The 23,505-nt window shown below is 44.3% G+C and overlaps 1 protein-coding gene across 7 annotated transcripts in view; it reads right to left on the reverse strand.

Moving 5' to 3' along the window:
• The window catches only part of zfpm1 (zinc finger protein, FOG family member 1), a 264,761-nt gene that overhangs the window by 137,598 nt on the left and 103,658 nt on the right, over window positions 1-23,505 (reverse strand). For 6 of the 7 annotated variants that reach the window (XM_068049279.1, XM_068049284.1, XM_068049283.1 and 3 more), the window contains one exon: window positions 581-649. The exons of the other annotated variant lie outside the window; for it this stretch is intronic. In XM_068049279.1, coding sequence (XP_067905380.1) covers window positions 581-649 — 69 coding nt within the window. The remainder of the gene's footprint in view (window positions 1-580; window positions 650-23,505) is intronic. 7 annotated transcript variants of the gene reach the window in all.

Genomic DNA, 23,505 nt, shown 5'->3' on the forward strand with positions numbered 1-23,505 from the left:
TTCAGTTGGTCAAAGCAATATCCATATACTCCCATCAAGCTATTTGGGTTTATCTGGAAACAAATCAATATTTGGAATAACCAAAGATATTAAATTAGAAACTAAAAATAAATCTTATTCAATGTCCACTTACATTGTATTGAATATTTTAATAAAGTCTGCCGTTCCATTTTCTATTCTGGTCGCTGTCCAGACAAGAAAGCTTACCCGTTCTCTTTTGTGTTAAATATATTACTGCGTAACTGAAGCTTTTCAATTACCATACAGCAATTATGCTAAATAAGTGGCATAAAGCTTAGTTTCTGGTAGAATAATTATACTGAACCTGGAGTTATGGCAAAAGCATAAATATGGGGGAAAAAAATCTTGATCCAATTCAGCAAATGTCCCAAGGCTACCTTCATGAAAGATACATTTTGCTCGAAGTGTGAAATGAGGCATTAGTACCAAGTCACACCCATCTCAAACTCTTATTGGACAGCAGAAATTCAGAACAATTCAAGATTATAGTTTTGTACCTTTCCACCCAAACTGCAATCAAGCATTATGCATGTTCATAGTTTTTAAAAAATATTTATACCGTTATACTGCACTTTTGAAGTAATATGCTTGCTTTTCTTCATCTCAGCTCCATAAATGTGGCACAGTACTGTTGAGGAAAAATAAACTTTTTACAACCTTAGTATCACCATTCTCATCAAATTTCCTCTTTACCACAACAGCATGCAATCACTGGCAGCTAACTGCCTTTGGCTTACATGGCCATCTTCATCATTGTTCCATTTTCTGAAGGAATAAAAAGGACCGCCAGCTTGTTTCGGTCAGTGAATTATTCAGCAGCAACACAGGAAATAGAATATCAGGGCTTAAAGAGTTAAATTATGAGGACAGGTTGCACAAATTTTGCTCATTTCTTTAACTATGGAAAATTGAGTAGTAGTCTAACAGAGGTATTAAAAGAATTCATTAGGCAGATAAAGCAAAATAATTTCCTTTCGTGGGGAAATCAAGAACAAGGGGGAGAATCTTAAAATTATAGCCAGGCCATTCAGAAGTGAAATGAGAAGCACTTCAACACAAAGGGGAGTAGAAATCCCAAACTCTCTTGCCCCCAAAGGATCTGGATGTTGAATCAATTGAAGTTTGCAAGACTGAAATCAAAAAAGAGTTTTGTTAGGTGAGGTGTCAAGGGATATTTATCAAATGCGGGTATGGGCTTGAGGTACAGATCAATCATCATCTAAATGAATGATGGAACAGGTTTGAATGGCTGAATGGCCTTCTGTTAGGTTCCTATGAAACCTGCAAACCACAAGTTTTTGTTTGTAGTGTGTTTAGTGTTGCATAGTGTGGGCAGCACAGTGGCGCAGTGGTTAGCACCGCAGCCTCACAGCTCCAGCGACCCGGGTTCAATTCTGGGTACTGCCTGTGTGGAGTTTGCAAGTTCTCCCTGTGTCTGCGTGGGTTTCCTCCGGGTGCTCCGGTTTCCTCCCACATGCCAAAGACTTGCAGGTTGATAGGTAAATTGGCCATTATAAATTGCCCCTAGTATAGGTAGGTGGTAGGGAAATATAGGAACAGGTGGGGATGTGGTAGGAATATGGAATTAGTGTAGGATTAGCATAAATGAGTGGCTGATGGTCGGCACAGACTCGGTGGGCCGAAGGGCCTGTTTCAGTGTTGTATCTCTAATCTAATCTCATCTAATCTAAGCTCATTCTGGGCGGCACAGTGGCGCAGTGGTTAGCACTGCAGCCTCACAGCTCCAGGGACCCGGGTTCGATTCCGGGTACTGCCTGTGTGGAGTTTGCAAGTTCTCCCTGTGTCTGTGTGGGTTTTCTCCGGGTGCTCCGGTTTCCTCCCACAAGCCAAAAGACTTGCAGGTTGACAGGTAAATTGGCCATTATAAATTGTCACTAGTATAGGTAGGTGGTAGGGAAATATAGGGAGAGGTTTGGTAGGAATATAGGATTAGTATAAATGGGTGGTTGATGTTCGGCACAGACTCGGTGGGCCGAAGGGCCTGTTTCAGTGCTGTATCTCTAATCTAATCTAAGTACAGTGGGGCACAGGAAGGGATTCATGCTATGGCTATCCGAAAAGCCATCTAAATACTGTATTGGAATTATTTGGTTAATAATGTTGAGTAATGGTGTGCCTTGACAACTATCACAACATGCTTTCATAGCAACTTGATAAAAGATATTTTTCTATATTTATGGCAGCGAGATTTCTTTGATAAGTTTACCTGGTTACCCTGTATATGACAGTGCTATAGATTATTGCCCAAAGTGCATGTTTGTCTTTATATTGAAGGCACGATAACTAACATTTTCAAATTGATATGCGTCATAAACACCTATTCCGCCACGTCATTAATTTTTAGATCATGACTGAAACGATAACAAAATTATCACATATTGAAAAGCTTTCAATTTTTATTAATGAATTATAATAGCAATAAATCAGAAAACATGCTACTCCAATTTTAAATTCTCATCTTTGCATTAAAAAAGTCTATTGTAAATACAGCCTTCTCCATGACCTTAATATTGTTATCAACTTATCATTTTGACAAACAAACCAGTACCAGGTGTAACATACACTCTACTTCCAAACTCCCTCACCCTAATCCCTGTCCTAACTCTCATCTGATAAGCAACACTTCCCTTTTATACAGAGAGGGCAAAGTCTGGTAAAACAAGCTGCCTTTCCTGCAGTATTTCCAAATAATTTTCCTAAATTTGTTTTTTTTGGGTGCATTACTCTGAAAGAAAAATTGAGCAACAGCAGGCCTTGTTAAAATTGTACGACCCACCCAGTAATGCTTTCTTGTAAACACCATTTGTTCCTCTGCAATATCTGGCAGAAATTTGCAGTCACCTCTGTCACGTGTCTTCAGAAATATTGATTTAAAACAAAGTTGTACTTATTGTTGTTAAGGCAACCTCTATACAGAAGCAAATGATACAGAAAGTTATTTTAGCTCAAGTTTAGAGTCTTGCAATATCTCACTAGAGATAGAATTCACTGCAGAGGAAAGCTGATTACCAAATGCCTGCACTTGTGTTTTTTCTCATTCTTACACAAATTAGCCAAAATTCTGGCATACAACAATGTTAATTTTAATCAAATCTGACCAGATCAATATGCAGCTTCTGTCCCAACCATTTTAATGAGATTTTTATTTTGTTTTAAAACTCCAGCTTGAAACCTTCCCTGAGCAGTCAGATGTTCCCAAGGACAGTAATGAAATGATGCCATCCATTTCACCCTAGCCTCTTAGCATTTTATCTGCACCAAGGATATCATTGTTGTCTGTCACAATTCTCTCAGAGTACCTTCGCTGGGGTTGCCAATGCAAGACTTGCTTGGATAGATATCATTCAACCCCACTATACAGTCTCCTCATCAATAACGTAACTCAAAATCAATAACCAATGCCACAATTCCGACTTAAAAGTATAAATGCAAGACAGATATCTAGCTAAGCTATACAACCCAGTTCTTCCTCTGCTCTATGGCTACTTTGCAGATTATTATACTTAAAAACTTTCCCAACATGAGGGATATTTCAACTGTTCGGTTCTGGGGGGTTTGAATACCTGCGTCAAAACCAGTGAGGAGGCCACATAACTATGCATAAATGGGATATGTCAACCTAAGCCTTATCAGCCTAATCATAAGATGGAAAGATCTCATGGCACTATTTGAAGAGGAGAAGGCAGTTTACTCAATGTACTGGCTAACATTCCTCCCTGAACAAACACCACTAAAACAGATTAACTGGGCATTCATCTCACTGCTGTTTGCAGGACATTACTCTGCACCAAGTGCCAACATTACAATGGTGACTACACTTCAAAAGTAATTCATTTGCTGTGATGCACTTCAGGATGCTCGTAGAAAGTGAAAGATATTATACGAATGTAAATTCTTCCTTTCTTTGCAATACACTGGAATTGAGATGGCTGTTGTGAGCACTAAGCATTCAGGATCCCCAACAAATCTGGAGAAGTACGCTTGCATGAAGTACCAACTAAACTAGTCTCTTAAGAAACAAACTGGCTCATGAATCAGCTGACTACATTGTGTACTATATACAAGGAGGAAAAGTAACTGGAAGATAAGTTCCATGAGGTTTGTCACAACAGAGTTGGAGGGAGACAGTGCAGAAAACTAAAATACAGCTGGCAGTCCAGGAAATGTATAAAGGATAGGCAATAAGAGATTAGCAACGAACCACAGGGGATGGTAATTATGAGCAGGTCAATGACACAGGGACCAGATAAGATTGAAGGCATCATTGCAGTTGTAGGGGATTCCTATATAACAGGGTTTGATAGAATCTGTTGCAAGCACAACTAAGAATGGTGCGCTACTCCCCAGGTACTAGAGTTTGGTCCTTGACTGAGTGGATGGATCTGATCCTGGGATATGAATGGGATAAACTGGACCATATGGTTCACATGGAAACCAACAACACGGACAGAAACAGAATTACATTTCAGGAACGAGGAAAAATATTGTCAAGACTAAAAATCTCAGAATGCATCCTAATGAAACAGACAGATTAGGTTGTTTGATGCATGTGTAGGGCAGAGGATTTCAAATAATTGGCTCACTGAAACCACTTCTGAGAGTAGGAAAGGCTTTACAATCAGAGGTGGCGCATTAATCTTAGCCAATAGAATAAATTAAACAGTTGGGAAGGACTTAAACTAGGGAAGCAGGAAGAGCAGAAGTGTCAATCAAGTCAAGGCAGCATGTGAATGCAACAAGAAATAAACTAAGATGTATTTGCATGAATGCCAGACAATAAAACACATGAATTAAATAGTATGGTAAATCAAGTGCTAATAGATATTGTACTATTTGCTGAAATCTGTCCAATGGACGAGGATGAGCAGAGAACAAATCTGCAGAACTGTGTGTATCGGAAAGGAAATAAAAGGGTGGGGTGGCACATTCAACAGGAAAGGTTTACACATTGTTGAGGGGAAGGAACTGGGGATTAGCAGAATCTTTTTGGATGGATCTGAAAGAATCAGAGAATGGTTACAGCACAGAAGGAGGCCATTCAGCCCCTCGTGTCCATGCTGGCTCTATGCAAGAGCAACTCAACTAGTCCCACTCCCCCACTCTTTTCCAGAGCCCTGAAAATATTTTCTCTTCAGGTGCTTATTCAATCCCCTTTTGAAAGCCATGATTGAATCTGCCTCCACCACACTCTCAGGCATTGAATTCCAAATCACATCCATTTGCTGCCTAAAAAAGTTTTTCATGTCGCCATTGGTTCTATTGCCAATCACTTTAAATTGGTGTCCTTTGGTTCTCGACCTCTCCACCAACAAGAACAATTTCTCTTGATCTACGCTGTCCAGACCCCTCATGATTTTGAGCACCTCTATCAAATCCTCCTAACGTTCTCTTCTCTAAGGAAAAGAATCACAGTTTCTCCAATCTATCCATGTAACTGAAATCCTGCATCCCTAGAAGCATTCTACTGAATCTTTTCTGTGCCCCCTCTAAAGCCTTCACATCCTTCCTAAAGTGCTGTGCCCAGAATTGGACACAATACTCCAGCTGAGGCCGAATCGGTGTTCCTTGCTTTTGTATTTTTAACCGCTTTCTCAACCTGCCCTGCCACCTCCAACAATTTATGCACATATACCGCCAGATCTTTGTTTCTGCAACCCCTTTTAGAATTGTGTCCTTTATTTTAAATTGCCTTCCCCTGTTCTTCCTACCAAAATGCATTAAATTTCATCTGCCATGTGTCCATTCATTCCACCAGCCTGTCTAAGTCCTCTTGAAGCCTATCACCATCCTCCTCACAGTTCACAATATTTCCAAGTTTTGTGTCATCTGCAACTTTTGAAATTGTGCCCTGTACATCCAAGTATAGGTCATTAATATATATCAATAAAGCAATGGTCCTAGACAGACCCCTGGGGAACCCCACTGTATACCTTCCTCCAGTCCGAAAAACAGGTTGAGAAAGTTCCACATTCTCAGCAGGATAGGCAAGGTTATATAGGGAGTTCTTCTCCCTTTTCCCCTTTGCTCACTCGAGTAACCAGTGCACTTTTCACCCTCTAAAAGTAACAATTGCTCAACTCAGCCTTCTCAGTGCCATCTGTTAAGAAGGACTACAACTTGGCATCTTGCACTAGCTCCCTTCCCATCAATTACTTATATGCAGAACCATGAAACCTGTTCCTATGCACCACCACATCTCTTACATCACCTTGGCATATATTCCTCAACTGCAAGTTTTGTCCTCATTCACTCTATATTTGCAGGACCAATTGGCATACAATGGCTGTCATAGACAAACTACCAGAAAGGGAGTTCCCCAACCTTGTGCCCTTCTTGAACTGTCTGCAGCCTTTGACACAGCTGACCACACCATCCACCTCCAATGTTTTTCATCCATAATTCAGCCAGGTGGGACTGCATTCACCTGCTTCCATTCTTATCAATCCACTCGTAGCCAAAGAACCATCTTCAGTGGCTTCTCTTCCTGCTCCCGCACAGTTATCTCTGGTGTCCTCCAAAAAATCTATCCTTGGCCCCTTCCTAGTTCTCATCTAAATGCTACCATTCGGAGACATCATCCGAAAACATGACGTCAGATTCCAGATATACACTGACGACACCCAACTCTCCCTCAATATCGCCTTTCTCAATGCCTCCACTGTCTGATTTGTCAGACTGCTTACCCGACAGCCAGTACTGGATGCAGAGAAATTTCCTCAAAATATTGGGAAGATTGAAACCATCTTCAGCCTCTGCCACAAACTCCGTTCCCTAGCCATGGACTCCAGCTCTCTCTCTGGTAACTGTCTGAGGTTGAAGCAGACCGCTAGAACCTTTCTGTCATATTTACCCCAAGATGAGCTTCCGACCACAGCTGCGCCATCACTAAGTCCACCAACTTCCACCTCCATAACAATGCCCGAATCCACCCCCTGCCTCAGCTCATTTGCTGGTGAAACCCTCATCGATGCTTTTGTTAAGGTTAGACTTGACTATTTCAACACTCTTAATGGCCGGCTTTCCATCTGCTACCCTTGATAAACCTGAGCTCATCCAAAACTCAGCTACCGTATCCTAACTCTCACCAAGTCCTGTTCACGCATCACCCCTGACCTACATTGACTCCCGATTTGGCAACGCCTCAATTTTAGAATTCTCATCCTGGTTTTCAAATCCTTCCGTGGCCTCTCCCCATCCTATCGCTGTAACCCACTCCAGCTCAAAAACCTTCCAAGATCTCTGCGCTCCTCCAATTCTGGTCTCTTGGACATCCCCCATTTTAATTAATCCACTATTGGTGGCTGCGCTTTCAGCTGCCTAAGCCCTAAATCTGGAAGTCTCTACCTAAATCTCCCCATCTCTCGATCACTCTCTCCTCCTTTAAGATGCTCCCTAAAACTTAATATCTTCTAATGACCTAATATTTATATGGTTCGTTGTCAAATTTTATTTGCTAACACACCTGTGAAGTGCCTTGGGATGTTTTACTATGTTAAAACAGCTATTTGAATGCACGCTGATGTTGCATACCTCGCTTCAAGGAGAAGGCCATGGAGCTCGTGGCACTTGGCACTTGCCATAAGAGATGGTAAGGTCAGTGGTATCTTGCCAGTACCAGGTTACTGATTGAACACATAAAATATCATCCTGACATCCCTGTGAAGCACTACCCGAAGCAATCTTGCACCCCTTATCTGTTTTCTCAATCCTAAGGAGGTGATGTTCACCCATTCTTGATTCTATCCTCCTTTCCTGCAGCACCGGAGAAGGAAGATAATGGTGAAGAGGATGGTAAGGACCAAGCCAGTCATAAGCGACGGCAGCATATGCCTCCAGGCATTCTCCTCATAGCACTATATTATCTCAGTCCCATGAGCCTTCTGTAGAGCAGCCAACCATCTCCTGTAATGCTGACTCCTCGAAGCAGAAGAATCGTTCTATTTTTTTTTTTAAAAAGACAACCGCTGGTACCCAGGGAAAGCAGAGTGTTGAAGAGCAGGTTGATTACTTGCATTTTAGAAATCAGTGTAATAAAATGGAATGTGAACTTGCATGGTTTTTTTTATTGCTGGAAGTTAGAATCACTGAGTTTGAGAGGATGGAAGGTTGATGGAGAAAGCACCAAAAACCAGTAGCTGTTAGTAACAGTATGACTTTGACTTTCGACTATAGTAAGTTTCTCTTCATCCAGGACTTTATTTTCGACAGCCAGATGAGTTGTTCAGCAGTAGTCTAAGGGCTAATAGCATAAAGGTAGAATTTGGTGCCATTCATATATGTTAAGTTGTCCATATATTGACCGGCCTGGTCACTAAGGGGTTGAGTGTCTGAGGGGTCCAAGATGGAGTCACAGGGCATGCCAGAAATGACTGGAGCCTCATGAGGAGAGCCAAGGGGAGGTTTTTCTGGGCCTGTATCCAGGTGAACAATTTATTAGAAAATCATACAGGTTAGAACACACACCTGTATAGATGGAACCATTTAAGAATGGACTTCTATTGACCCTGCTTTTATGATAGTAATATATAATGACATTTCTGTTTTTTTTTAAAAAAAGAATAACCTTCCTTAGACCATAGTGGGAATGGTAGTTTGATTTCATTTTTAAAAAGTGCTCAGTACTGTCAGGAGGCAATTTTCCCATCCGTTACTTAGGATTTCCTTCCTTAAATTAAGGTATTACATTTATATTTTAAATATGTAAAATCTGAATTAAGTTATAGTTTTCATTTTTCTCATAATTTTAACCTATGTATTTCATTTAAATTTAGCTTTGTTTAAAGTTAATTTATCTACACCTCTTCTAAGTCACCCAGTATGTCACTGACTGACTGATCTGAATTGCCCTTCAAGCCCTGTGTGTGATTCCACCCACTCTGTTTTAAGAAGATGGTTTCCTCCCAGCTTATGCAGTGATCAAGAATGTTGGACTTGCACAGCTTATCGTCTCACAATCAAGATTAGAATTCTTTTATATAGCATGTAAACCTTATTCTAGGTGGAAGGATGAGGAAATTCCTAGAATTGAGATTTCCCACGGATCTTTTAAAAAGATCAGTTGCATAAATTAAGCAGCGTGGAAGAGGTTGTGTGTGAAAAGGCTGCAAATCCAGAGGTGTGGGAAGAGAACGGCATACTGATACTCCAGCAAAGGAAGAAAATCATGGCTGCAAAAGCACAGAAGCAAAAATATGGACAGGAAACAAGTGGATATGGGATTATGAGAACAAGGAAAATTAATTTTGTAATTTGGAATGGTCCCAAGGAATTCAGGCTACAAATACAGCACACTCACTATCCATATGATCCCTTGTACTCAGTCAAGTATATATTTCTTCCTTTTATTAGGGCATATAATCAGGAGTCAACATAAGCCTTGATTCCACAATTTCCTGAACAAGGTCAATGTACTTATGACGATGATGTTTTTCTCTGGTTAAGTTATTACATTTCAGCCTGAATTGAATGACCTGGAAAGTATGGATGCAGTTATTTTAGAATTAGACTGACATGCAAATAATTATATCCTTATCCTTGATTTTCATATCTATTGGATTTCATTTAGCGACTTTTCATGACTTTAATAGATGGCAGAACTATAGAAAAGGATCCTCTGATGTTGATTCATCAAATGCGTCTGGAACATCTAGCCTTTTATCCAACTGTCTAAATTCTTGTTGAGTTTTTTTTAATGTTAATTGATGTTTCTCTTTTCATTCTCTTTGTTTTTTGACGCAGTGGTAAAAGACCCCACTGTTATATTGTTTTCTTCTCTGTTCTGGTGTATTTTTTTTTGCAGGTGCTAGTTCAAACCTGCCATCTTGGTTTGAAGTATTTTAGCATTGGAAGTCATACTGGAAGCAATTTAAACTGTTCCAAATGTATGAGATGCATTATTGTTTTATCTGTATAATTTTGCATAGCATTTATATCCATTACTTGCTGGATGGATCTTTTGGGTGTTCAGTGTGGAGGTACAAGACTAAAATAGACATTTGACTTTTTTCCCTTTTTTTCTTGGCATGGTGAGTGAATGAGGTAACAATCCAAATGGTCAAGTAAGGAGGATCAAGAGATAAATCATTATATCGGATCTCTAATACGTTCTCTATGGCAGAGAAGACCACTGGTTCATTTGGCTTACCCTTCCAAATGACCCAGCAGTTTCCTTATTGTAATCTTGGAACTAATAACCCTGAAACACCAGCCACAGCCTGATTTTTTTCTACAATTCTATCATGCTAATACTTCAAATAAATTAACTAAATTTCCTACTTTCTTTTATCACCTTAACCTTTTAAACCATGCCTGCAATGTTTCAATTGTTTGGCCAATAGAAGAACTTTCCTGGATTTTAATTCTCATTACCTGTGAAACTTTTAAAGAACGCTTTCAAATTTCTCACCTGCCCTGCCACTCCCCACCCCGCTCAACCCCCACAGATCATGAAATGCCATGGTAGGTTATTTTTCCTTTAAATTCAGGAATCAGACTTATATGGACCTCTCCGATAATTCTGCATTTTTCCAGTAATACCAAGACCAAAACTGAACATACTATTCTGAGTATTTTACTGTTGTATGCTATTCTGAATGCTACCTATCCAAGATTGTATACAATTTTAACTTATAATTACATCCTCAGCTATGCATCCCAACATTTTCTTTGTTTTCTTCGCTGCCTATGAGCAATGTGGTGTCAGTATTAACGAAATATCCACCAAAACATTACTTTTTTTTTTGCCTTGATGCCACAAGCACATTATTATTTTATATATATATATTCTACATTTTCGCTTCTTCTACTGATTCTCATGATTTACACTCTGCACTGATGCACCTTATCTGACACCTCTCTCTCTCTCTGTTGACCTAGTCTGTTTAGATCACTTTGGATATTCAGACATTGGTTAGCAGCATTGGTGATTGAATTACATTTGGTGTCATCAGCAAACTTGAATAATATCATGTCCTTACAGTAACTTATAAAAATTAGAAAGTGGCTCCGACACTGAAAGTACTGCAACTCTATTGGCAGCCTTATAATTTTCCAGGACGAGGCGCCATTTGGTTTATTGTACCTGTGTCAGCTTTTTGCTAAGAATTTGTTTCCACTCTTGATACCTCCACATGTACCACCAGCCGAAGACTTTGCTATCAATCCCATATGCTCTTATGCGGGACAGTGACAAATGCCTTCTGAAGTCTAGGTAAATATCCATACTCTCACCTTTAGTGTGGCTTTCGTGCAGAGAGATCGACCGTCGACATGCTGTTCTCCCTTCGTCAGATACAGGAGAAATGCCGCGAACAACAGATGCCCCTCTACATTGCTTTCATTGATCTCACCAAAGCCTTTGACCTAGTCAGTAGACGTGGTCATTTCAGACTACTAGAAAAGATTGGATGTCCACCAAAGCTACTAAGTATCATCACCTCATTCCATGACAATATGAAAGGCACAATTCAACATGGTGGCTCCTCATCAGACCCCTTTCCTATCCTGAGTGGCGTGAAACAGGGCTGTGTTCTCGCACCCACACTTATTGGGATTTCTTCTCCCTGCTGCTTTCACATGCGTTCAAGTCTTCAGAAGAAGGAATTTTCCTCCACACAAGATCAGGGGGCAGGTTGTTCAACCTTGCCCGTCTTAGAGCGAAGTCCAAAGTACGGAAAGTTCTCATCAGGGAACTCCTCTGTTGACGATGCTGCTTTAACATCTCACACTGAAGAGTGCCTGCAGAGTCTCATCGACAGGTTTGCGGCTGCCTGCAATGAATTTGGCCTAACTATCAGCCTCAAGAAAACGAACATCGTGGGGCAGGACGTCAGAAATGCTCCATCCATCAATATTGGCGACCACGCTCTGGAAGTGGTTCAAGAGTTCACCTACCTAGGCTCAACTATCACCAGTAACCTGTCTCTAGATGCAGAAATCAACAAGCGCATGGGAAAGGCTTCCACTGCTATGTCCAGACTGGCCAAGAGAGTGTGGGAAAATGGTGTACTGACACGGAACACAAAAGTCCGAGTGTATCAAGCCTGTGTCCTCAGTACCTTGCTCTACAGCAGCGAGGCCTGGACAACGTATGTCAGCCAAGAGCGACGTCTCAATTCATTCCATCTTCGCTGCCTCCGGAGAATCCTTGGCATCAGGTGGCAGGACCGCATCTCCAACACAGTAGTCCTCGAGGTGGCCAACATCCTCAGCTTATACACACTACTGAGTCAGCGGCGCTTGAGATGGCTTGGCCATGTGAGCCGCATGGAAGATGGCAGGATCCTCAAGGTCACATTGTACAGCGAGCTCGCCACTGGTATCAGACCTACCGGCCGTCCGTGTCTCCGCTTTAAAGACGTCTGCAAACGCGACATGAAGTCCTGTGACATTGATCACGTCATGGGAGTCAGTTGCCAGCGATCGCCAGAGCTGGCGGGCAGCCATGAAGGCGGGACTAAAGTGTGGCGAGTCGAAGAGACTTAGCAGTTGGCAGGAAAAAAGGCAGAAGCGCAAGGGGAGAGCCAAATGTGTAACAGCCCCGACAACCAAATTTTTCTGCAGCACCCTGTGGAAGATTCTGTCACTCTAGTATTGGCCTTTATAGCCACTCCAGGCGCTGCTCCACAAACCACTGACCACCTCCAGGCACTTACCCATTGTCTGCCGAGACAAGGAGGCCAAAGAAGAAGAAGATTTCAGACTTTACTGACAGGTAGCAGAGGAGCTCATCTGGAATGATCAGGTTTGATTTGAGACATTATGCATTGGTTCAGACTAACTTACCGGATTTCTGGGTTTTGGGGAGGTTACAGATCTTGTGGCTAAAGGTCTCTTCTTTGTCTTTGCTCTTAGGCGGGCAAGGTTGAACAACCTGCCACCTGATCTTGTGTGGAGGAAAATTCCTTCTTCTGAAGACTTGAACGCACGTGAGAGCAGCAGGGAGAAGATCCCAAACAGCGTAGGTGCGAGAACACAGCCCTGTTCACACCACTCAGGATAGGAAAGGGGTCTGATGAGGTGCCGCTATGCTGAATTGTGCCTTTCATATTGTCATGGAATGAGGTGATGATACTTAGTAGCTTTGGTGGACATCCGATCTTGTCTAGCAGTTTAAAGAGACCAAGTCTGCTGACGAAGTCAAAGGCTTTGGTGAGATCAATGAAAGCAACGTAGAGGGGCATCTGTTGGTCGCGGCATTTCTCCTGTAGCTGACGAAGGGAGAACAGCATGTCAATGGTCGATCTCTCTGTTCGAAAGCCACACTGTGCCTCAGGGTGAACACGCTCGGCCAGCTTCTGGAGCCTATTCTGGAACATTGGCTAAAATCAAGGTATGGATCATAGGTCTGCAATCTGAATGCTCATCCTAGCCTCTTCTTTTGTTTAAAAAGATGAGTGTTGCAATTGCTACTTTCCATTTCACTGGGGTATTGCCCGATTCCAATAAATTTTAAAATACATTGGTTACTGTAACTAACTCAACTGGTTATCTTTTTCTGTCTTTAAAATGAATAACTTTATGATCACTAGACACCAAATGTTTCCTTATTTCAACTTGGTCAATTACTCCCTAGTTGTTTGTTAGGAATGAATCCAATCTTGTCTTCATCCCTTTGGGTTCCCTCATGTTTGAGAAGACTGTTGTACTTCACTAAATTCCTTCACGCATTCAGATTGTCACCACAGTAAGTTCCAGTCAATCACACAAATTGAAATTCTCCTATTTGCAACTGTGGCCAGGGCGGCAACTTATTTTTCAGATCTCGCAAAGCAATGCAGCATCTTCTTTGTGTGGTGACCTTTCATGTTTCAGTAATTTTGATGATGATCCATGGGTGGGGGGCTTGGTGAAATGTGTTAAAAATGATAATGTTGAGTTAAACATAGCTCTCAAGGTTAAATTCACAAGACAACAGAACTGAAATGTAGATTAGGGTTCAGTGTCTAAACCAGTGTGCTGCAGTTACTGAAAGGCATTTAATATTCTCGTGATTGTTGAAGCTGGAGGGAGGCGGTGGCATAGTTGTAATGTCACTAGACTAGTAATCCAGATCCCAGGCTAATCCTCTGGGGACATGGGTTCGAATCCTACCATGGCAGATGGTGAAATTTGAATTCAATTACTAAAAAAACAGGAATTACGATAAACTAATGATGACCATGAAACCACTGTCAATTGTTGTAAAAACCCATTTGGTTCACTAATTCCCTTTAGGGAAGGAAATCATGTGATTCCATACCCTCAGCAATGTGGTTGACTCTTAAAATGCCCTCTGAAATGGCCTAGCAAGTCACTCAGTTCAAGGGCAATTAGGGATGGGAAATAAATGCTGGCCTAGCCTGCGACACCCACATCCCACAAACAAAGAAAAGAACGTGATCAGACAATGCCTTTAAAAGGAGAAAAGTGTCCCAAGGTGCTTAATGGAGGTGTAATCAGATAAAAGTGAATGTTGACCCAAAGAAGGGGATTATTAGGAGAGGTGATAAAATACTTAATCAAAGTGGTGGATTTTAAGGAAGGCCTTAAAAGAGGAAAGGAAGTGGAGGGATTTCCAGAGCTTGGGTGGCAGAAGGCAGTGCTGGAAAAGAAATTTCCACAGGATGAATTTCCTCAGAGCATCTCCTGGTCAACTGGCATATCTTCAGTGTAAACTGGGTTACTGCCAAATTTCAAAAGATATGGCAGCGGCGTGCAAGCCCAAAGGAAATTCATCGGCCCCCACCACATAGTTCAGCACTTACATCTATTTTATATCAGTTTTAACCAATGGAAACATAAATGAGCAGACCCTAGAGTCTTTGGGTAGTGTTTTGCTTAGGGTAAATTGCACCCAGAATGCACTTGAAATTGCATGGGTCAGGATAAGCTTCAAGAATTGAACAGATATTTTGCATCGGTCTTCATTATAGAGGATCCCAGAAATAGCTGTAAATCAGGAAATGGGAGGGAGGGAGCAACTCAGGAAAATTACAATCACCAGGGAAGTCGTACTGAGCAAATTGTTGGAGCTGCAGGCTGACAAGTCCCCGGGTCCTGATGGACTTCATCCTAGGGTCTTAAAGGAAGAGGCTAGTGAGATAGTTGATGCGTTGGTTTTAATTTTCCAAAACTCCCTAGATCGGGTGGGTGGTTGGGGGGGGGGGGGGAAAAGGTCCCATTATATTGGAAAATAGCCAATGTAACTCCTTTATTCAAAAAGGGAGGGAGACGGAAGGCAGGAAACTACAGGCCAGTTAACTTAACATCTGTCATAGGGAAAATGTTGGAAGCTATTATTAAAGACGTTATAGCAAGGAATTTAGAAAAATTCAAGGTAATCAGGCAGAGTCAACATGGTTTTGTGAAAGGGAAATCATGTTTAACCAATTTATTGGAGTTCTTTGAAGTAACATGTGCTGTGGATAAAGGGAACCGGTGGATACACTTTACTTAGATTGACCTTCCTTCAATCATAAGGTCAGAAGTGGGGATGTTCGCTGATGATTGCACAATGTTCAGCACCATTCGCGACTCCTCAGGTACTGAAGCAGTCTGTGTAGAAATACAGCAAGACCTAGACTATATCCAAGCTCTGGCTGATAAGTGGCAACTAACATCCACGCCACACAAGTGGCAGGCAATGACCAACTCCAACAAAAGAGAATCTAAGCATCTCCCCATGACATTTATTGGCATTACAATTGCTGTATCCCCCACTAGCAACATCTTGGGGTGGGGGGGGCAGGGTGCGGTTACCATTGACCAGAAACTGAACTGGAAAAGCCATATAAATACCGTGGCTACAAGAGCAGCTCAGAGGCTAGGAATCCTGCGGCAACTCCCCTAAGCCTGTCCACCATCTACAAGGCACAAGTCAGGAGTCTGATGGAATACTCTCCAGTCGTCCTCAGCAAGCTACCTGTTGCAGATGCATCTGTCCATGACAGTATTGGTAGGAGTGACCACTGCACAGTCCTTGTGGAGATGAAGTTCTGTCTTCACATTGAGGAAATCCTTCATCATGATGTGTGGCACTACCACGGTGCTAAATGGGATAGATTTTGAACAGATTTAGCAAATCAAAACTGGGCATCCATGAGGCGCTGTGGGCCATCAGCAGCAGCAGAATTGTATTCAACACAATCTGTAGCCTCATGGCCCAGCATATCCCCACACATTACCATCATGCTGGGGGATCAACCCTGGTTAAATCAAGAGTGCAGGAGGGCATGCCAGGAGCAGCACCAGGCATACCTAAAAATGAGGCGTCAACCTGGTGAAGCTACAACACAGGACTACATGCATGCCAAACAGTGGAAGCAGTATCCGATAGACAGCTAAGCAATCCCACAACTACAGTCCTGCCACATCCAGTCGTGAATGGTGATGGACAATTAAACAACTAACAGTAGGAGGTGGCTCCACAAACACCCCCTTCCTCAATGATGGGGGAGCCCAGCACATCAGTGCAAAAGATAAGGCTGAAGCATCTGCAACCATCTTCAGCCACAAGTGCCGAGTGGATGATCCATCTCGGCCTCCTGCCGAGGTCCCTAGCATCACGGATGCCAATCTTCAGCCAATTCGATTCACTCCACGTGATATCAAGAAACGGCTGAAGGCACTGAATACTGCAAGGGCTATGGGCCCTGACAACATTCTGGCAATAATACTGAAGACATGTGCTCCAGAACTACTCGCACCCCAAGCCAAGCTGTTCCAGTACAGCTACGACACTGGCATCTACTCAGCAATGTGGAAAATTGCCCAGGTGTGTCCTGTTCACAAAAAGCAGGACAAATCCAATGTAGCCAATTACTGCCCCATCAGTCTACTCCCGCTGTTCAGCAAAGTGATGGAAGGTGTCTTTGACAGTGCTATCAAGCGGCACTTACTCAGCAATAACCTGCTCACTGACGCTCAGTTTGGTTTCTGCCAGAGCCACCCAACTCCTGACCTCATTACAGCGGTGGTCCAAATGTGGACAAAAGAGCTGAACTCAAGAGGTGAGGTGAGAGTGACTGCCCTTGACATCAAGGCAGCGTTTGACCGAGTATGGCATCAAGGAGCCCTAGCTGAACTAAGGTCAATGGGAATCGGGGGAAAACTCTCCACTGGTTGGAGTCATACCTAGCACAAAGGAAGATGGTTGTGATTCTTGGAGGCCAATCATCTCAGCCCCAGGACATTGCTGTAGGAATTCCTCAGGGTAGTGTCCTCGGCCCAACCATCTTCAGCTGCTTCATCAATGACCTTCCTTCAATCATAAGGTCAGAAGTAGGGATGTTCGCTGACGATTGAACAATGTTCAGCACCATTCGCGACTCCTCAAATACTGAAGCAGTCTGTGTAGAAAGGCAGGAAGACCTGGATAACATTCAGGCTTGGGCTGATAAGTGGCAACTTACAATCGCGCCACACAAGTGCTAGGCAATGACTATCTCCAACAAGAGAGAATCCAACCGTATCCCCATGACATTCAATGACATTACCATTGCTGAAGCCTCCACTATCAACATCCTGGGGGGGGTCACCATTGACCAGAAACTGAACTGGACCTTCTTCTTTGGGCCTCCTTATCTCGAGAGACAATGGATACGCGCCTGGAGGTGGTCAGTGGTTTGTGAAGCAGCGCCTGGAGTGGCTATAAAGGCCAATTCTGGAGTAACAGGCTCTTCCACAGGTGCTGCAGAGAAATTTGTTTGTTGGGGCTGTTGCACAGTTGGCTCTCCCCTTGCGCCTCTGTCTTTTTTCCTGCCAACTACTAAGTCTCTTCGACTCGCCACAATTTAGCCCTGTCTTTATGGCTGCCCGCCAGCTCTGGCGAATGCTGGCAACTGACTCCCACGACTTGTGATCAATGTCACACGATTTCATGTCGCGTTTGCAGACGTCTTTATAACGGAGACATGGACGGCCGGTGGGTCTGATACCAGTGGCGAGCTCGCTGTACAATGTGTCTTTGGGGATCCTGCCATCTTCCATGCGGCTCACATGGCCAAGCCATCTCAAGCGCCGCTGACTCAGTAGGGTGTATAAGCTGGGGATGTTGGCCGCTTCAAGGACTTCTGTGTTGGAGATATAGTCCTGCCACCTGATGCCAAGTATTCTCCGAAGGCAGCGAAGATGGAATGAATTGAGACGTCGCTCTTGGCTGGCATACGTTGTCCAGGCCTCGCTGCCGTAGAGCAAGGTACTGAGGACACAGGCCTGATACACTCGGACTTTTGTGTTCCGTGTCAGTGCGCCATTTTCCCACACTCTCTTGGCCAGTCTGAACATAGCAGTGGAAGCCTTACCCATGCGCTTGTTGATTTCTGCATCTAGAGACAGGTTACTGGTGATAGTTGAGCCTAGGTAGGTGAACTCTTGAACCACTTCCAGAGCGTGGTCGCCAATATTGATGGATGGAGCATTTCTGACATCCTGCCCCATGATGTTCGTTTTCTTGAGGCTGATGGTTAGGCCAAATTCATTGCAGGCAGACGCAAACCTGTCGATGAGACTCTGCAGGCATTCTTCAGTGTGAGATGTTAAAGCAGCATCGTCAGCAAAGAGGAGTTCTCTGATGAGGACTTTCCGTACTTTGGACTTCGCTCTTAGACGGGCAAGGTTGAACAACCTGCCCCCTGATCTTGTGTGGAGGAAAATTCCTTCTTCAGAGGATTTGAACGCATGTGAAAGCAGCAGGGAGAAGAAAATCCCAAAAAGTGTGGGTGCGAGAACACAGCCCTGTTTCACACCACTCAGGATAGGAAAGGGCTCTGATGAGGAGCCACCATGTTGAATTGTGCCTTTCATATTGTCATGGAATGAGGTGATGATACTTAGTAGCTTTGGTGGACATCCGATCTTTTCTAGTAGTCTGAAGAGACCACGTCTGCTGACGAGGTCAAAGGCTTTGGTGAGATCAATGAAAGCAATGTAGAGGGGCATCTGCTGTTCACGGCATTTCTCCTGTATCTGACGAAGGGAGAACAGCATGTCAATAGTCGATCTCTCTGCACGAAAGCCACACTGTGCCTCAGGGTAGACGCGCTCGGCCAGCTTCTGGAGCCTGTTCAGAGCGACTCGAGCAAAGACTTTCCCCACTATGCTGAGCAGGGAGATTCCACGGTAGTTGTTGCAGTCACCGCGGTCACCTTTGTTTTTATAGAGGGTGATGATGTTGGCATCGCGCATGTCCTGGGGTACTGCTCCCTCGTCCCAGCACAGGCATAGCAGTTCATGTAGTGCTGAGAGTATAGCAGGCTTGGCACTCTTGATTATTTCAGGGGTAATGCTGTCCTTCCCAGGGGCTTTTCCGCTGGCTAGGGAATCAATGGCATCACTGAGTTCCGATTTGGGTGGCTGTATGTCCAGCTCATCCATGACTGGTAGAGGCTGGGCTGCATTGAGGGCAGTCTCAGTGACAGCATTCTCCCTGGAGTACAGTTCTAGGTAGTGCTCAACCCAGCGGTCCATCTGTTTGCGTTGGTCAGTGATTATGTCCCCCGATTTAGATTTGAGGGGGGTGATCTTCTTGATGGTTGGCCCAAGAGCTCTCTTCATGCCATCATACATTCCTCTGATGTTTCCGGTGTCTGAGGCCAGCTGAATATGACTGCATAGGTGTTGCCAGTAGTCGTTTGCGCAACGCCTAGCTGTTCTTTGTGCAGTACTTCTGGCTGCTTTAAGTGCTGCGGATGTTAAATCGCTGGGGGCTTTCTTGTAGTTCAAAAGTGCAATGCGCTTAGCGGCTATGACAGGTTCCAGCTCTTCATTATGAGATTGAAACCAGTCTGCATTTCTCTTCGCACTTTTGCCGTAGGTGGTCAAAGCTGACTCATAGATGGCGTCTCTGATGTGGGCCCACTTGGTCTCAGCATCCCCTGTGGGAGTGTTTTGAAGGGCTGTTACAAGTGAATTTAGAAATTTTTGTAACAGCTGTGGGTGAGAAATTCTGCTCGTGTTGATGCGCGGGTGGCCCTTCTGCTTGGAATGATGCAACTTCTTTGGTCTGAGTCTAACCTTGCTGCACACCAGGGAGTGGTCGGTGTCGCAGTCCGCACTGTGGAAGCTGCGTGTGATTTGAACACTGTTTAAGGCGGCTCGCCTTGTGACAATGAGGTCTAGCTGGTGCCAACGACGTGATCTTGGGTGCCTCCATGAAACCTGGTGACAGGGTTTAGTGTGAAAGAACGAGTTGGTGATGCAGAGGTTATGATAGGTACACAACTCAAGCAGTCTCTGCCCGTTCTCATTCATCCTTCCAACGCCATAGCGCCCAAGGCAGGAGGGCCATGAGTCATGGTCGGCCCCAACCCTGGCATTAAAGTCCCCCAGCAGGAATAGGTGTTCGGTGTTGGGGATGCTGCTAATGATGTTATGGAGTTGTTCATAGAACTGGTCTTTAGCTTCAGGTGCGGAACAGAGTGTTGGAGCATAGATGCTGAGTAGGTGTACTGGACCAGAGGTGGTGAGCAGTCGGATGGACAGTATGCGTTCCGAGCCATTTGAGGGAGGCTCTATCATGCTGAGCAAGGAGTTTCTGATGGCGAAGCCCACTCCATGCTGTCTTGGTTCTTCAGGATCCCTGCCCTGCCAGAAGAAGGTGTAGTCTTGCTCTGCTAGAGAGCCACTCGCGGGGAGGCGAGTCTCCTGAAGTGCTGCAATGTCCACATTGAGTCTACTGAGCTCGTTGTTAATGATGGCGGTCTTCCGAGAATCGTTGATTTGTGTAAGGTCTTCCGACAGGCCAGGACACATAGTTCTGACGTTCCAGCTTGCAAAGCGAAGGGCTGGTACCTTCTTTCCTTTTTTCATGTTGTTTGGTGCGGTGTATCAGTCCACCTTTCGGGCAATGACCCTGAGCTCCAAGCACCCATTGAAGCAGGCAGACTGTGGCGGGACAGAACCTTATTGACCGGGGGCTGCCCGGTTTGAGGCGGGCGGTAGCTGTCCAGTGAGGTGCAATGACCTCTCCCACCGACAAAGGCAACCCGTGGCGCCCAGTTTCTACGCCAATTTATCTGGACTTATAACCCGTAACTGCTGCCTTCCGTGTTGTTTCAGTCGCTGTGAGGCAACTATGGAGTGACCTCTCCATGGCGCATGCCTGGGCAAATTTATGGAGGTTGAGAGTTGCCCAGTCGTCAAAACCCCCCTCTCGGCCTTTCTGGTGGGGTCCAAAGGAGTGCAGGACACGACGTTTGGCACCAGTATGGCTGCAGGAACTGCCGGAAACATGCCAAAGGTGACACATGACCGCCTACGGGGTTCCGCTCCGGATTTTCTGTTAGGGTTTACTCCCTTAGCCTTGGTCTCTCCCGAGACGCCCACAAGGCAGTGGGGTTGTTGGGGCCCCTACACAGGTGTAGGATGGTGCCGGTGGGAGGAGGGGATGCAAGGGGGAGGGGTACAGGGAGGAGGGGGGGGTGCAGGGGAAGGGGGTGCGGGGTGAAGATGGTGCGAGGGGGGGCGGGCTGGGACGGGGTTGTGAGGGGGTGAGCTGAGAGGGTGGAGCAGGGAAGGGGAGGGGGGTGGAAGGGGGGTAAAGGGGGGGGGGGGAGGGGGGGTGGAATCTGGTGCAGGTAATAAGCCATTTCCTCAGTGCCCACCATCGACGTCCGGAAAGCTCATCCACGTCCTTCGGGAGGTGAAGCATCACTTGGCAGACTTAAAGGTGATTACATTTGCTAAGGGTTTTTTTTTGCAGTGGTTTAAATAAAGGCATGCAGCATTGCCGACAGTGCGCTGCAGATGCTCTCCGAGCCATCTCCCGCGGGCGCTTTGAAGTTGCGGCCGGGGGGGCCGTTCGTGGATGTTTTGGGTGTTCGGGGCACCTTTTCACAGGACTTCTCTCGGGTCCCGCAGCTCCTTCTTCACCTCAATGGACTTACCGCATGCCGTGGCTGCAGACACTCTGGACTGTGAAGACAGCAGGATCGGAGATTAAAGTATCGACAGCTGTTCTCGTCAGTTTCATCCGGATCAATTTCATTGAGAAAACAAAGAGCAGGTGTGGCTGGGGGAGGGCAATGGGCCCAGGTAACATACACTAAACTAGCTGTTAACTTTTAGATAGGGCTAAAATGAACTGATTTAAAGAGCCAGGGGAATTTAAACAGTTTAAGAGGGCAGATTGGGGGAGAAAACATTAGGGATGGGAGCAGATGGCCATGGATAGAGTTGAACAGCAAGGGAGCTTCCAGCCCAGGAGCCATCTTGAAACATCACCTACAGGTGACCAGCCATTTAAGTATTATGGCTACAAGAGCAGGTTAGGGACTGGGAATCCTGCGGCAAGTAACTCACCTCCTGACTCCCCAAAGCCGGTCCACCAGCTACAAGGCACAAGTTAGGAGTGTGATGGAACACTATCCACTTGCCTGGATGAGTGCAGCTCCAACAACACTCAAGAAGCTTGACACCAACCATGCAAAGCAGCCCGCTTGATTGGCACCCCATCCACCACTGATACACAGTGGCAGCAGTGTGTGCTATCTACAAGATGCACTGCAGCAACTCACCAAGGTTCCTTCGACAGCACCTTCCAAACCACGACCTCTACCTCCAAGAAGGATAAGGGCAGCAGATGTATGGGAACACCACCACCTGCAAGTTTCAACTGTCAAAATCCTGGAACTCCTTTCCTAATAGCATTGTGGTTTACACATGGACTGCAGCAGTTCAAGAAAGCTGTTCACCACCAACTTCTCAGGGGCAATTAGAGATGGGCAATAAATCCTGGTCTAGCCAGCGAAGCCCACATCCAGTGAAAGAATAATTTTTAAAAAAGAACACGTGTTTACAATAAAACCTGTGTTAAAGGCCTGATATAGGCTGGTAAGAAATGATCCTGCTGAAACCAAGGCTGACAACGATTTGTACAAATTGCATAAAAAAAGCCACATAGGATGTCATAAGTTAGAATTAGTTTCTTCCACCACAAAAGATTTTGTCAAGAAACTCTTTGTAATGCTGGAGCAAAAGTGGGCATTACTTGTGTAACAGGGGAAAAAAACCCAATGAAGAATTGGGAGCTAGTCTGTGGGCACAGCTCTTATGCAATGCCACAATGGAGGAAGGTCACACATCTTCTGAGCCAAAAGCTTAATTGATGTTCATACAGCAGAGTATTTTTTAACAACAGTTTAAAGCAAAATGTCAAGATTTTATGGTAATAGCATACCAGTTGCATATATCTCTATATTTTCATGTCTGACATTTATCCAATATAGGTTTCAAGGCAATTAAGGAAGTGCCACTTCAAGCAAACCTTCTTCCAATCAGTTCCTGCATAAATAAAAGGAAGGCTTAAAATTGTCAAAAAATTAATAACCTTGAAATCTGGACTAAAATACTCAACTATACACTTGAAAACCCATGCATAACAATTTTTCAAAAGCAAATACAGGAAAGTACATAATTAAAGTGAACAAGTAACACTTATTCCAGAATAGGCAGCTTCTTATCAAGAATATCAAGTGATTATCATTT

Source organism: Heterodontus francisci, chromosome 17 (genome assembly GCF_036365525.1).
Source record: "Heterodontus francisci isolate sHetFra1 chromosome 17, sHetFra1.hap1, whole genome shotgun sequence".
Lineage (NCBI taxonomy): Eukaryota > Metazoa > Chordata > Chondrichthyes > Heterodontiformes > Heterodontidae > Heterodontus > Heterodontus francisci.